This window comes from Berghia stephanieae, chromosome 2, assembly GCF_034508935.2.
Source record: "Berghia stephanieae isolate SIO BIC M18660-M18661 chromosome 2, UCSD_Bste_1.3, whole genome shotgun sequence".
Taxonomy (NCBI): Eukaryota; Metazoa; Mollusca; class Gastropoda; order Nudibranchia; family Aeolidiidae; genus Berghia; species Berghia stephanieae.
The window spans coordinates 45530322-45547105 of record NC_088361.1 but is presented as its reverse complement, the minus strand read 5'-3'; the positions used below and the strand labels follow the sequence as shown (position 1 = coordinate 45547105).

Here is a 16784-nt window from a genome sequence, read left to right as displayed (position 1 = left end):
TAACCAGTCCTTAGGAGGCCTTATAATATATAGTGAATAGGTTATTTATTGAATCATAAAATGGCAAAACTATTTTAGAAGCAGAATATTCAGGCAGATCCGAAGGACTTTAGGATGTAAAAGAGTAAGAATGGATGATCTTTGACGACCAACTATGTAGACTATAAAATAATAATATTATTAATATATCTCTCTGAAACCACAAGATCAATTACACAAGGTATGTATCCAGTCCCTCGGAAGAGTGGTTTTACACTTCTAATGAGATTGGAGCCAGTTGACATGATCACACTTTTGTTCCCTATTTTCTGGACTTTTACTTCAGGTTTAATTCTATCATGTTTCTCTTTGTCAGACTTCAGAGGTGATAAAGCAACCAGAAATGAATAAGAAAGCCGAAACAACAGGTTTGTACAGACAAGCTTGCATTCCTCAAATTATCATCAACTCGGATCAAAGTGACCCAGATAGCAGTGACAACGACTACGACAATGACGAGTATCGCTCTCCTGGGAAGAAATCTTGTAGGCTTCCAAACACAACTGACAACTCGTATACAGCTTCCAGCACTTTTGTTAACCCGCTGCGTGCCCCTGGAATGGCAGAGGCTTTGGCGGAAGGAGCTGCTAGGAAGAGGAAGAACAATGTCTGGGGTGCAGTCATGACTGAACAAATATTGTCTCAAGACATAAAGCAGTTTGGTGTGAATGTGCCTGTGTCTGGTTCCAATAGAGATGTTGAGAGTTATGATTTTACTATTGCTAAAGAAGATGATAGGCCAACGTTTGAGTTAAGCACTGAGGCAGCTGAAAAAGAGGACATTTTTGGGGAAGTGGTTGATCTAGAGAAAGAAGTGAGGAAGCAACAGAGGAGAAAACGCAAAAGGAATATCAAAGACCGCCTAGGCCCAAGGGCTGGACCTCATGAGAAAAAAAACAGACTGGGTCCATTGAATGTCACAGAGAATGATGAATGTAGTAAAGTCATCCAGGCCATTATTGACGGGTTGGAGGAGCAGAATATGGCTTTATTTAGTAAGTACATCAAACCTTATCCATGTTTTATTTGTTGTTTTGTTAATTTAATTGATGGGAATACCTCTTGATGAAGGGTCTTTTGTTAATTTAACCGATGGTATGAATACCTCTTGATGAAGGGTGTTTGTTAATTTAACTGATGGTATGAATACCTCTTGATGAAGGGTCTTTTGTTAATTTAACCGATGGTATGAATACCTCTTGATGAAGGGTGTTTGTTAATTTAAATGATGGTATGAATACCCCCTGATGAAGGGTCTTTTGTTAATTTAACTGATGGTATGAATACCCCCTGATGAAGGGTCTTTTGTTAATTTAGCTGATGGTATGAATACCCCCTGATGGAGGGTCTTTTGTTAATTTCTGGATGGGGTTCCTTACCTCCCATAGTGGGCAGGGAGGCACATACTTTGTCTTCTATCCCCCTATATCTGTTTTCCAACATGCTTTCTGTCTTTGTTTTGGAATAAGATTACTTGGTTTTGTCCAGGCCCTGCCCGGATACCCTAGCTGGGAAGGAAACATTCAAATGTATAGTTAGAGTTTTGGGAGATGATATTTTTTGTCTTGTAAATCATCTCTCTGTTTTGCACTGTATTGTTTTGTTTACATATTATATATGATTTGTAAACATTTGAATATCCCTCTTAGTGGGGACCTGTGCTTGTGTCTGGAGGAGACTTTTAGGTGATCTCAAACTAAGTGCTTTGATAGTGTGCTATTGGAATCTACATCTGTTTCCTATTTGAACAAATTCCCCTTTGTCTCACTTTTTCTTGGCTGCTTTAATTGTAATTCTAGAACTTTTTACTATCTCATTTTCTTCTTTTTACTGGCGTTTATATGACCTTAAAACCCTTAAAAACAAACAAAAACATTTGTTAATTTTTAACTGATGGTATGGCTACCTCTTGATGAAGGGTGTTTTCTTATATTTTAAAAACATTTATTTTCAATAACAGAATTCGGATAAACCACCAACTGCTCGTGTATTTTAATACTGTCTTCATTATTGTAACAAAGATTTTGAAAATCAATATATTTTAAGAGATTGATGATGAATAAAGTTGGTCATTGCTAATCAATATCCTGCAAATAAATGCATTCTCCCGTGTTATCTTAACGTTTTAAAAATAGTTGATGGTTAAGCATTTTTGTCTCATCTCATTTCAGCTCGTATTGTGGAGGCCATAGGGAATGAGAAGGCAATCCAGCTCTACAACAAAACAGTGGATGTAGAAGATGTGGGTGGGATGATGACTCATGTAAGTACCTATAGTCAGACTAGAGCATATATCATACAGTGATGCCAAAACTCGGGTTTCACCGAGAAAAAAACTTCGGTCTGTAGCAAAAAATTCCGGGCTCCGGGCAACTTCTGTCAAATTCCGGTGAGGTCAATTTGTTCCAAAGATACCCCCCCCCCCCCTTCCAACCACCACATCATCATCATTACCACTAGTATTACAACCATCATCACCACCACATTATCATCACTACCACTACTACTACAACCACCACCACTTCATCATTACCACAACCACTACTTCAACCACCACATCATCATCACTACCACTACCACCATCATCATTACAACCACCACGACCACATCATTCATCACAACCACTACTACTACAACCACCACCACCACATCATCATCACTACCACTAGTACTACACCACCACCGCCACATCATCATCACTACCGCTACTACTACAACCACCAGTATCACATCATCACTACCACTACTACTACAACCACCACTACCACATCATCATCACGACCTCTACTACTACAACCACCACCACATCATCATTACCACTACCACTACAACCACCACCACCACATCATCACTACCACTACTACTACAGCCATCACTACCACTACTACTACAACCACCACAACCACATCATCATTACCGCCACTACTACAACCGCCACCACCACATCATCACTACCACTACTACTACAACCACCATGACCACATCATCATCACTACCACTACTACTACAACCACCACCACCACATCATCACTACCACTACAACTACAATACCACCACCACCACCACATCATCATTACTACTACTACTACAACCACCACCACCACATCACCATCACTACCACCACTACTACAACCACCAGTACCACATCATCACTACCACTACTACTACAACCACCAGCTTCACATCATCACTACCGCTACTACTACAACCACCAGTATCACATCATCACTACCACTACTACTACAACCACCACTACCACATCATCATCACGACCTCTACTACTACAACCACCACCACATCATCATTACCGCCACTACTACAACCACCACCACCACATCATCACTACCACTACTACTACAACCACCACTACCACATCATCATCACTTCCACTACTACTACAACCACCACCACCACATCATCACTACCACTACAACTACAATACCACCACCACCACCACATCATCATTACTACTACTACTACAACCACCACCACCACATCATCATCACTACCACCACTACTACAACCACCACCACCACCACATCATTACTACCACTACAACTACAATACTACCACCACCACCACCACATCATCATTACCACTACTACTACAACCACCACCACATCATCATTACCACTACTACTACAACCACCACCACCACATCATCATCACTACCACCACTACTACAAACACCACCACATCATCATCACTACCACCACTACTACTACTACAACCACCACCACCACATCATCATCATCACTACTACTACAACTACTACCTCTACTATACTACAACAACAACCACTACAATATCATCATCACTACCACTACTACTACAACCACCAGCACCACATCATCATCACGACCAGTGCTACTACAAACACCACCACCACATTATCAGCACTACCACGACTACTACTAAAGTACCACCACATCATCATTACCATGACTACAACCACCACTACCACATCATCATCACTACCATTTGTACTACCACCACCACATCATTATCATCACGACCACAACGTCTATAACCACTATACCACCACCACATCATCATCACTACAACTACTACTTCATACAGCACCACCACCATATCATCATATCATCATCACTACCACTATTACTACAACCACCAACACCACATCATCCTCACTACCACCAGTACTACAATCTCTACCATTAGGTTTTGGCGCTTTACTTCATTTGAAATAAGGAAACTTTGGGATTGTAATTTGCAATGTGTTTATGTATCATAATATACACTGTAATTCTAATCAGTTATCTATTTATAACTATACAATATGTAAACACAATGCCAAATACCATTCCAATTCCTTTTTTTTTTTTTTTTGTGCGCGGAAATTCCTCTTTTGGCATTGAAATTCCTACAAGTGGTAGCTGAAACTCCTGTGAGCGAAATTTAAAGTTGGCATCTCTGTATCATATCAAAACAGTGGATGTAGAAGATGTGGGTGGGATGATGACTAATATAAATACCTATATAGTCAGATTAGAGCATATATCATTGCAAAACAGCGTATTTACTCAGATACAGGAATTTAATCAATCTCTCTTTTTTTCTTTCACATATTTTTCACTCATTGTTTTCTATCTATCAGTCATGCTATTTATACTCTCAATGTATTCACAATCTTGGATAGATTAAAAATTAAACTGTCCACCCAGCAGTGATTGGGTAGCTGGGTCTGTCAGATCTAGTGGAAGTACTTTGCGATAGACTAGTGTCCTATCCAAAGGGTAGCAAGCAATTGCCTTTGTCCTTTTCACACTATAGAAACCGGGATAAACTCTGGCTCCATGAGCCTGGTGGCTTTGAAGGACTGCTTTTTATATTATTATTATTATTTCTTCTTATCTTTTCAGAATGGGTTTCGTCGTCGTACCCCTGGTGGTGTTTACATACAACTGATGAAAAATGAGCCATCAATATCACAGGATGTGCAGTCTGCTGTCTTTGAGCAAGAAAACCAGAAGTGGGTAGAGAGGAAAAAAGAACTAAGGAAGATGTAAGAAATAAACTCCCACATTCTCTCTCTCTCTCTCTCTCTCTCTCTCTCTCTATCTTTCTCTCTCTCTCTCTCTCTCTCTCTCTCTCTCTCTCTCTCTCTCTCTCTCTCTCTCTCTCATCCTTTTTATATTCTTCTCAAAACATTTGTATTATTACTTGCTGCAGTTTATTTTTCTTTTCATTATTTAGAACTTTTCTTTGTTTTGTTTTGTTGGTTTCGAATAGTAATACTGGCACTTCATTGATATAGTGATAGTGATGACACGTTAATGATTTTATGGCATCAGTGACAGAATCACAACACTGTCTTGTTTTGTTAACAAAGTCAAGCAATGTGGAATATTGTCAGTGACTTGATGGGTAACAGTGGCATACTTGAGCTTTTATATAGCGCATATCCACTAAACATGCTCAAAGCGCTTTACAAGGAATCCTTGGCCAACAGCAAAACTTAACATTTAGAATGGGACATGACGCCTAGGAGGCTGTATTACCAAATTTTTTTGGACAAAGACAACGCTGTTAACGGACAAGTACTCATTTTACACCTGAGTACGGTGAGAGAATGTAAGTAAAGAGCCTTCTCCAAGGACTCAACTATGCGCCAAGCGGGGCTCCCACCCAGGACTTTCCAATCCCAAACCGAGTGTCGTACCCAAGACCACATAGCATCATACTTTCGCTTCACTTTGATGTCTTTGAGTAAAGTAATTTACAACAATTATGCCCTCCTTCTCTCATGCAGTGGTGAGTGTTTGGCTGTTTTCTTTGGCAAGTATTTAAAGAATGGTTTCATGGATTTTACAGGAGTGGATGGGGAAAGGAACACATAATATTGCATTACGAAGGACATGAATTGTTATTTCACCTTAGAAAGGTGTTTTGTGTATAGACCGTCAACTGGAGTAACTTTGCTTTAACGGGAATCTTTGCCACTCTGTGAATATGGAACATTTTTTATAATCTCAGCTTTGTTGTAGTCATGTTCCTGGTTAGAAAACTGGACTTTTTATCAAGGGAAATAATTGATAAAAAAAATAAAAAATAATGTAGGCACATTAAATGGTCCAAAATTCAAGAGGCAATTTTACCCTTTCAGTCAAAGTTACCCCAGTTGCTCCCATAGTGTACAGGGAGGCACTTACTGTATCCCCTTATATCTGTTTTCCAACATGCTTTCTGTCTCTGTCTTGGAATGAGATTACTCGGTTTTGTCCTGATCCTGGCTGGATACCCTAACTAGGAGAAAGACAATCAATTGTGTATGATATTTTTTGTCTTGTAAATTATCTCTCTGTTATGCAATGTATTAAGTTTTGTTTACATGTTTGGAATCATTTATGTGTATTCCTCTTAGTGGGGACTTGTGCTTGTGTCTGGATGAGACTTATAGATGATCTCAAACTAAGTACGTACTTTGATAGTGTGCTCTTGGAATCTACATCTGTTTCCTATTTGAACCAATTCCCCCTTTGTCTCATCTTTTCTTGGGTGCTTTAATTGTAATTCTATAACTTTTTACTTTCCCAATTTCTTCCTTTTTACTTTTACTGGCGCTGATATGACCTTAATGTGTTACAAGCGCTGTAAAACCCTTAAAAACAAAAATAGCGTACCCAGTTGACAGTACATATTATATGATATATATTTATTCATTGTGCATCCCTGATAAATCAGCTTGCACAAATGGAATATTGGATGGCCATTCTAGATGTGCCTTTTATCCCTCTATATGTTTATTCTTCCCATGATGCTTTGTTTTAAAAAAGTATACAGTTTACAAATTGCTCATAGCACCTTTTTCTAGAAGTTATTTCATGGACTTTTGCTTTTGTTTAAGATACTTTCTTGCTTTTCTCTTCAGTAAAACTGCTGCTCGAAAGAAGTGGAAGAAGAAACAAAGACGTCCCAACCAAATGGACTACGACAGGCCAGAGACTCCAACGCCAACCAAAGAATTGGAGGAGTTAGAAAATAACAATGAGAACGAGGTGGAAGCAGACGTGGATGTCGGTGATTTGCCAGATAGGCCTGACACGCCAGAGCCCAAAGACTCCTCGGACAACGTATCAGCTGAAGACGAGGACAATGAGGAGGAGGAGGACATTGCTGTCGTCATTGCCAAAGCCAAAGCTGCTATTTTAAAGAAACAGAAAGAAGCTGCAAAGACTGCAGAATCTGAAAATAGCAAAATAGATGTCTGTGCCGATGGTGGGCAGGTGGCTGTGGTAGATGAAAGTGTAGACATGGTGTAATATTGCAATACATGTTTGTGGTGATGGTGGCCATGTGGCTGTGATGATGGTGGCCATGTGGCTGTGGTGGATGAAAGTGCAGACATAGTATAATGTGAGGTGATTTGACTAAACCTGTCGGGGGGTCATGCAAACTAGTTTTTTTAGATATGTGCTAATCTATAAAGCTGAAAAATTTGTTATCTGCATAATTTTTGATTTTCTTACCTCGTTGTAACTAGGGGAAAAAACATGGCTGCCGTCGATGAAAACAAACTTTCAGTGTAGCTAGTAAAACACATTAACGATATCAGAGAGTGAAATCTTCAGAGTTAGGGGAGCAGAGCTGCCTACTTGAAATTTCAAAAATTCTTAGTTTTCAAGGGGAAAATAGAAAAGTCAACTTAAATAGCTTAGAATTAAATCAATTGCCTTCAGCATGATCCAAACATGCTCCAAAGTCCATTTAAAAGGATCAAAGGAACTAAAGTTTCCTTTTCAACAAGATTTATTGAGTCAAAGAGGCGAATGTGGTCCTGTGGCTGGAGCCAAAATTCGTATTTCTACTAATTTTTCGTAGTGCTAGGCAGGTCTGGAAGGAAGCAATGGTTATTTCTAATTATTTAATCTATGATGATGTTGATGACAACAATTTAGTGATGATGGCAATGGCGACAGTGATGACACTTTGAGAAGAGTTGAGTCTTGGTGACAAATGAATTCCCTTCTGTCATTCACCCCAGTGGGTTTGATGCATAGAGACAGTGGTATTTGTCAAGAAGGGCAAATGGGAGGGGGGGGGGGGGAAATAAAGTCAAAACCTTTGGTTTGTGTTACAGAAGGGCTTTATTTTTATTTTTGGGTATGAATCTGGTGTGCAAGCGCTGTTGTGATGATAATGTAACTGTATTCTAAGCAATTTGTAGTATAGTGTATGTCTTGCCTTTGAAAGTGATTTTCTCCGTTTTTAATATTTTGACCTGCATTTTGTTTAGAATTGGTGCCTCTGTTCCAATATGTAATAATATGGAATTCAATTGTTTCCGACATCCGACAGGTTTTTTTGCTAGATCATCTCACAAATATAACGCAAGAGTTACAATCAACAATTATTATGAATCTGTATCAAAATTAGAATATCAGACCTAATGTCATCATTTCATACAAATGATCTTTGCTAATATTTCATTGCTCGTTGACCTACAATCATTGTGGCAATCACCAAATGATCAACGGATTGTTTTCTTATCCGAAGCTGTAGAATATTTTTTGTACTAAGTGTCCTCTGAAATCTTTCTTGAGCTTGAGCTTTTTTTATATGTAGCGCAATATCCACTAAACATGTATGCTCAAAATGCTTTACAAAAGGCTGCTGATCAACTGAAATGCGTAACATATAGAACGAAATAGCACAATTTTTCAGACTGAGACAGTGCTGTTAATGGCCAGGTACTCATTTTACAGCTGAGTATGGTGAGAGAATATGAGTAAAGGGCCTTTTCAAAGGACTCAACTATGCGAGGCTCAAACGCAGGACCTTCGATCCGAAAGCGATTGTTATGCCACTAGACTATATAGATGCTTTCGGATAACTTTTTGCTTTCTTTGTGTTTTTGTTTGTTTATTTTGTTTCTCACTCTCTTTTTATTTCTTTGAGTCATTTGGTTGAGTAGGTGGATTTCCTGTCTGTCCAAATGACCATCAGAAGCTAATGTTTTATCTTTGATAATTGCCTGTTTCCAAATCACCTGTAAAACTGGCATGGCAGTTTTTGCATCACTTTTCAAGATTTTGCAAAGAACAAAAAATAGTCAAATATTTTTTTCTTTTAATCTGACATGGCGGTTTTTTGCAGAAAAAAAATCCCAAATTTTGCAAGCTAAAAACAGCAAAATATGCGAAAAATTAGCAAATATTTTGCAAAAAATTGCGATTAATATTCCTAAAACCCCATAATTATTTCATGAAAGAGAAAGGTAGGCCTATTTGTTTATTTTTACGGGTTTCATGGCGCTTGCAACAAATGTAAGGTCATATCAGCGCCAGTGAGAAGGAAGAAAATGGGATCTAGTAAAAAGTTCAAGAATTGCAATTAAAGTACCCAAGAAAAAGGAAAACACGCTATCAGTGTACTTATTTTGAGATGATCTAAATGTTTCATCCTGACACAAGCACAGGTCCCCCCAGTGATGATAATGACAATTTTGTCAAAAAGGAGGAAAATCTACCGGCCCGTCAGTCAAGCCCAAATCTAATGCAAATATAACATAGCTATTCATAGTTATTTAATATATTATTAGTCCTAAAGCATTTCTGATCATTAGACACATCCTGACCTTTTGCAAATATAATTTAATGAATTGTCATTTCCAATTAAACATTTTAGAGGCCTATAATGCTGCCCACTTTATCAAGAGATTGTGATAAACTTTTGGCTAAAAGACCAGGAGGTATTTGTTTTTACATAACAAACCCGACTAGTGTCTGTATTATTGCAACCTTGTGATGATGCAGCTTATAAATAAGAAACTTTATTCAATTGCAAAACATATTCCATCTGTAGAGCAAATTTAAATTAGCCTTTCAACAATCAGATCTTAAATCGATCAGCCTAACTAATCTCTCTATTACCAAATGATATCTATAAACATAATATGAAGATAGAAGGGTGGCTGAGAGAGAGAGAGAGAGGAATTGATGAATTGATTTTTTATTTTTTTAAAAATTGTTTTATAATTAGACACAAGTTGTAATGAATTCTATTAACAAATTCAGAACAATCAAACAAAAACAAACAAAAATTAAAAAGGAAGAAAATAAAAAAGAAACGCTTATAAAACTTATAAAATCGGCAAATGTACTATCATGCTACAGCTGAAAAGTACACCAATATTTACCCATTTGCTCCAACCCCTTCCCTTTCGATCATCTTCTCATCCATGGCCACCATGTGTCTTGTGCTACTTTTTGACATTTTGCACCAGTGTGTCTAGACTAACGTCATAAATAAAGGAGGAAGATTATCATCACTGGTCCCCACTATATTTTTAAAAATATATCTTTTTAAAAAAAATTTGTTGTTTGTTTTTTTGCCAAATCTCGAAAATTTGCAAAAAATTGCAAATTTCGCGGCCGTGCAAATCAGCTATTTTTTGCGGCCGCAAGCATTGCAAAAAACTGCCATGACAGTTTAATTTTCTAGCTCGTGTAGAACGTGAAAGATTTAATTGAGTATTTTCTTTTTTAATATCCCATTTTCTTCCTTTTTAATGGTGCTGATATGACCCTACATTTGCTGCAAGCGCGTGAAACCCTTAATAACGAACAATTACCTTTCTCTTTCATGAACTGATTATGTTTTTTTGGAAAATTAATCGCAATTTTTAATCAATTTTGGGGATATTTTTTTGTTTGCAAATTTTGGAATTTTTTTTGGTGCAAAAACCCGCCATGTCAGGTAAAAAAGACACTTTATTCTTGTATGGAGACATGACATTTCTAGTTTTCAAATGGAAGTTACTTTTGATAAGTCATTATCTTCGTCAATTTAAATTCTTTCCATATTGTCTATTTACCTTTTTTTTTTAATGTAATTTTTTTTTTTACATCATTTGTTTTCGTATGGTTGGTAAAACATGTACATAAATTGTAAATATTTTTTGTATTGATGTAAAAGAAAACCATTGGTAAATAAACAATGCTTTTTGTAATAATTGTTTGGAGACCTTGATTGATTGTCATTGTTGATATTAGCAGCAGCTTCTAATGGTCTCAGCCACAATGTTATGATTTCTCCATTAATAATGGTTTTGGAATCTTATTGACTGCCTGGGTGCGGTTCTTGACCTCCCATAGTGGGCAGGGAGGTACTTGCTGTGTCTTCTATCCGCCAGGATCTGTCTTCCTTTTTTTCTGTCTTTTCTTGGAATGAGGTTTCTTAGTTTTGTCCCTGGGTGGGGATCCTGACCTCCCATAGTGGGCAGAGAGGTACACACTGTGTCTTCTATCCCCTGATATCTGTTATCCAACATGCTTTCTGTCTGTGTCTCGGAATGAGATTATTTGGTTTTGTCCTGGCACTGGCCGGAGTCCTAGCTGGGAGGGAAACAGTCAAATGCATAGTTATTGTTTTTGGAGATGATATTTTTTCCTTGTAAATCATCTCTCTGTTATGTATTATTATTTTTATTTTGAGTGTATAATGTAGGCATTTGAGTGTGTTCCTCTTTGTTGGGATTGGATGAGACTTGTAGGTTGTTTCAAACTAAGTACATTGGTGGTATGCTCTTGGAATAAGCATCTGATCCCTATTTGTTCTCAGTTCCCCTTTGTCTTACTTTTTCTTGGGTGCTTTAATTGTAATTCTATAACGTTTTACTATCCCATTTTCTTCCTTTTTACTGGCGCTGATATAACCTAAATGTGTTGCAAGCGCCGTAAAACCCTTAAAAAATAAAAACAAAAACATTAGTTTTGTCCTGACCCTGGCTGGAGTCCTTGGCTGGGAGGGAAACAGTTGAATGTTTAGTTATAGTTTTGAGAGATATTTTTATTCCTTGAAAATCATCTCTCTGTTATGTATTATTATTTTTTTTTTTTAGCATATGATTTGTAAACATTTGGGTGTATTCCTATTAGTGGGATCTTGTACTGGTGTATGAGTGAGACTTTAGGTGATCTCAAACTGATTACACTGATAGTGTGCTCTTAGAATCTACATCTGTTCCCTATTTGAACTAATTCCCCTTTGTCTTACTTTTTCCTCAAGTCCTTTTAATTGTACCTCTAGAATGTTTTTACTATCCAATTTCCTTCCTTTTTTTCACTGGCTCTGATATGATCTAAATGTGTTGCAAGTTCCACAAAGCCCTTAAAAACAAAAACATGACTGTCATTGGTCTTACAGAATGGGAGTGGCTGGTCATCCCTTAAACATGTGGGCGATTTTAGTTTTCCTTCATAGTGAGTCTTTGTCAATCGCATCTTTTCTATCTCCATTTATCATTTGAGGTCAGAACACTGGCCATCTCATGGATCTTCTGATCTCCCATGGTGGCAGGAGGTCACATTTGCTGTGTCTTCTATCCCTCGTGTCTGTTACCCTCTGCCTTTGTTCTGGAATTTTGGATTGTTCGTTTTTTTTCCTGGTCGTGGCGGAGATCCTTAGCATGGAGGGAAAGAGTCAAATGTATTGTACCATTTCTGGGGGAGAGGGAAACAGTCGATTGTATAGTTTTAGTTTTAGGAGATGGAATTTTTTTCCTTGTAAATCATCTTTGTTATGTACTGTTATTTTTTTATTTTAACATATGATTTGTAAACATTTGAGTGTATTCCTCTTAGTGGGATCTTGTGCTGGTGTCTGGGAGAGACTTTTAGGTGATCTTAAACTAAGTACACTGATAGTGTGCTCTTGGAATCTACATCTGTTCCCTATTCGAGCCATTCCCCTTTGTCTTACATTTTCTTCAAGTCCTTTTAATTGTACATCAAGAATGTTTTTACTATCCAATTTTCTTGCTTTTTACTGGCGCTGATAGACCTAAATGTGTTACAAGCGCCGTAAAACCCTTAAAAACAAAGAAACATTAGTACCAATTTTGAGAAATATTTTTTGTTCTTTATTAATCATCTCTCTAGTCCTATTTTATGTTCTGTTATCATTGTTAGTTTTGAATATTCTGTAAATCTTTCGACACTTGTCGGATTTTTGACAGTACGATTTTGCAAGGTATATATTCTGTTACTGTTAAGAGCTGACATTTAATTTTTAAAATATTAAAAGTCTGGGTGGGGTTCCTGGCCTCCCATAGTGGGCAGGGAAATATTTACTGTGTCTTCTATCCCCCTAAATCTGTTTTCCAACTTGCTTTGTCTTTGTCTTGGAATGAGATTAATTGGTTTTGTCCTGGCCCTGGCTGAGAGGGAAACAGTCAAATGTATAGTCAGTTTTGGGAGTTGATATTATTTTTCCCTTGTAAATCATCTCTTTGTTATGCACTATATTATGTTTTGTTTACGTATTATATATTATTTGCAAACATTTGAGTGTATTCCTCTTAGTGGGGACAAGTGCTTGTGACTGGATGAGACTTGATAGTGTGCTCTTGGAATCTACATCTGTTCCCTATTTGAACCAATTCCCCTTTGTCTTACCTTTTCTTGGGTGCTTTAATTGTAATTCTAGAACTTTTTACTATCCCATTTTCTTCCTTTTTATTGGCGCTGATATGACCGTAATGTGTTGCAAACGCCACCGTAAAACCTTTTTTAAAAAGCCTAACTTACTGTTACATATTATCTCTATGTTATTACCAAATGATATCTATAAACATAATATGAAGATAGAAGGATGGCTGAGAGAGAAATTTGGATATATGAGAGAGAGAGAGAGAGAGAGAGAGAGAGAGAGAGAGAGAGAGAGAGAGAGAGAGAGAGAGAGAGAGAGAGAGAGAGAAAGAGAATGCAAGAATATTTTATGAATTGATTTTTAATTTTTTTAAAAATTGTTTTATAATTAGATACAAGTTGTAATGAATTCTGTTAACAAATTCAGAACAATCAAACAAAAACATTAAAAATGAAGAAATAAAAGACACGCTTATAAAACATAAAATCGCCAAATGTACTATCATGCTACAGCTAAAAACGATCATCTTCTCATGCATGGCCACCATGTATCTTGTGCTACTTTTGACATTTGGCGCCAGTGTGTCTAGACTAACGTCATAAATAAGGGAGTGTCACCAAAATTCATGCAACTGAGCAGAACTGTCAAAAAATGATACAAGGCATATTGTTTTGGTTTTTTATCCCTTGGACTACCACTTAGTGGAAAATGTTTGACATGACAAAAACAACGAAACATTTATGAAAAAATCCTAAAATCCCGGAATTCCGCGGAAGATTATTATCACTGGTCCCCACTAAATTAATTTTTTTTTCTTTTTTTGTTTTGCAAAATCTCGAAGATTTGAAAAAATTTGCAAAAAATTGCAAATTTTACGGCCCAATGCAAATCAGCGATTTTGCCATTTTTTACGGCCACAAGCGATGCAAAAAACTGCCATGACAGAATGTTGTTGTTTTGTTGGCTTTTTTGTTGTTTTTGTTTTGGCAAGCAAATTTATTGCGCGATGAGGAGACTACAAAATGGGACATGCAGACGGAAGGGGGATGGATGATTGAGAGGAGACACCCGTTTGTTTTTGTTTTGTTTTTGAGGTTTTACGGCGCTTGCAACACATTACATTAAGGTCATATCAGCGCCAGTAAAAAGGAAGAAATGGGATAGTAAAAAGTTTTAGAATTACAATTAAAGCACCCAAGAAAAGGTAAGACAAAGGGGAATTTGTTCAATTAGGAAACAGATGTAGGTTTCAAGAGCACACCATCAAAGTACTTAGTTTGAGATCACCTAAAAGTCTCATCCAGACACAAGCACAGGTCCCCACTAAGAGGAATACACTCAAATGTTAACAAATCATATATAATATGTAAATAAAACATACTACAGTACATAACAGAGAGATGATTTACAAGGAAAAAAATACCATCTCCCAAAACATTAACTATACATTTGACTGTTTCCCTCTCAGCCAAGGACCCAGACCAAGGTCAGGACAAAACCAAGCAATCTCACCCCAAGACAAAGACAGAAAGCAATTGGAAAACAGATAAGAGGGGATAGAAGACACAGCAAGTACCTCCCTGCCCACTATGGGAGGTAGGAATCCCCACCCAGAGACACCCGTTTGTGCAGATCCAGATTGATGAGTTTATCTTATCCGGACTAGCACTCGGATGGAGTTTATTTTAAACATTTTAAATTATGAATGATTTATTTATAGCAGAATATTCGGGACCAGCCCAAGAGTTTATTTTAAGCGAGAGTTTTTCTTAACGCAGTTTATTTTCATTTTAAGCGTCTTTCATCTCCTCCTCCAGGTGCACAACAGTCTGCCTCTCTTTTTCTCTTTCCCATTGGGGACCATCTTACTAATATGACTCCATATGGCTTTAACTTTAACGGGGTTCAAGTTGGTCACGCTGGGATATGACATTTAAACCATCCGTCAAATGTGTTTTAAAATTTGCCGCCGCAACCAAGACCTTTCGCCTGTTTTCTATGATCACCTGCAGAAACACACAAACTTTGTGGAGTGGGGTTACTGACCTCCCATAGTGGGCAGGGAGGTCACTTACTGCGTCTTCTATCCCCCTCTATCTGTTTTCCAACTTGCTTTCTGTCTTTGTCTTGGAATGAGATTACATTTGGTTTTGTGCTGTCCCTGTTCTGGGTCCTTGGCTGGGAGGGAAACAGCCAAAGGTATAGTCAGTTTTGGGAGATATTTAATTTCTTTGCAATCATCTCTCTCTCTCTCGTGTACTGTTATATTTGTTGTGAAGTCCCAGATTTGAGAGTTTTTACCAAGAAGAGGGTCATTTTAATCGAAGGATGTTTGAAGGAAGACTTTTCTTGGCCAAAATTTTGAAACATTTTTTCAAAGTACGACAAGGACATGGGGATTAGTCTTAACAAAGACGTCCAGATTTCATCACATGAACATTCCTTTGATCATGACATGAACATTCCTTTGATCAGGACTTGAACATTTCTTTGATCATAATCTGAACATTCCTTTGATCATGATCTGAACATTCCTTTGTTTTTAAGGGTTTTAAGGCACTTGCAACACATTAAGGTCATATCAGCGCCAGTAAAAAGGAAGAAAATGGGATAGTAAAAAGTTTCAGAATTATGATTAAAGCACCCAAATAAAGGTGAAACAAAGGGGAATTGGTTCAAATAGGAAACATGTAGATTCCAAGAGCATAATATCAAAGTACTTAAGTTTGAAATCACCTAAAAGTCTCATCCAGACACAAGCACAGGTCCCCATTCAAATGTTTACATTTCATATATAATATTTAATCTGTAAACAAAACATAATACAGTGCATAACAGAGAGATGATTTACAAAACAAAAAATATCATCTCCCAAAACTCTCTATACATTTGACTGCTTCCCTCTCAGCTAGGGTATCCGCCAGGCCCAGGACAAAACCAAGTAATCTCATCCCAAGACAAAGACAGAAAGCATGTTGGAAAACAGATATAGGGTGATAGGAGACACAGTAAGTGCCTCCCTGCCCACAGGAACATTCCTCCTTTGATCATGATATGAAAATTCCTTTGATCATGGCATGAACATTCATTTGATCATGACTATTTTATATGGAAGAAAATCAAGATTGAGAGAACTATAAACGCCACCCATCAACAGCTCATTCAAACTCAAAGGCGAGGAAAGTTTGATATAAAATTGAAGAGACCATCTTAAGAAAATATCAAAACACTTGTAAACTATGTCAGATCATTGGGAAAAAATAATATATTAAAAAATGATTTACTGCATTTGTACATGGTTTCAAAATATCCAATAACACATTCACAATACAATCTCCGACAAAAATGAAGCA

General features: G+C 37.3%; 1 protein-coding gene across 1 annotated transcript in view; it reads left to right on the top strand.

Moving 5' to 3' along the window:
• LOC144964982 (phosphorylated adapter RNA export protein-like) overlaps positions 1 to 11014 on the top strand; it is a 12365-nt gene extending 1351 nt beyond the window's left edge. The window contains exons 2-5 of the mRNA XM_078899802.1: positions 356 to 1034; positions 2211 to 2302; positions 4923 to 5065; positions 6932 to 11014. Coding sequence (XP_078755928.1) covers positions 356 to 1034; positions 2211 to 2302; positions 4923 to 5065; positions 6932 to 7322 — 1305 coding nt within the window. The 3' untranslated portion in view covers positions 7323 to 11014. The remainder of the gene's footprint in view (positions 1 to 355; positions 1035 to 2210; positions 2303 to 4922; positions 5066 to 6931) is intronic.
• The last annotated feature ends 5770 nt before the right edge of the window (positions 11015 to 16784 follow it).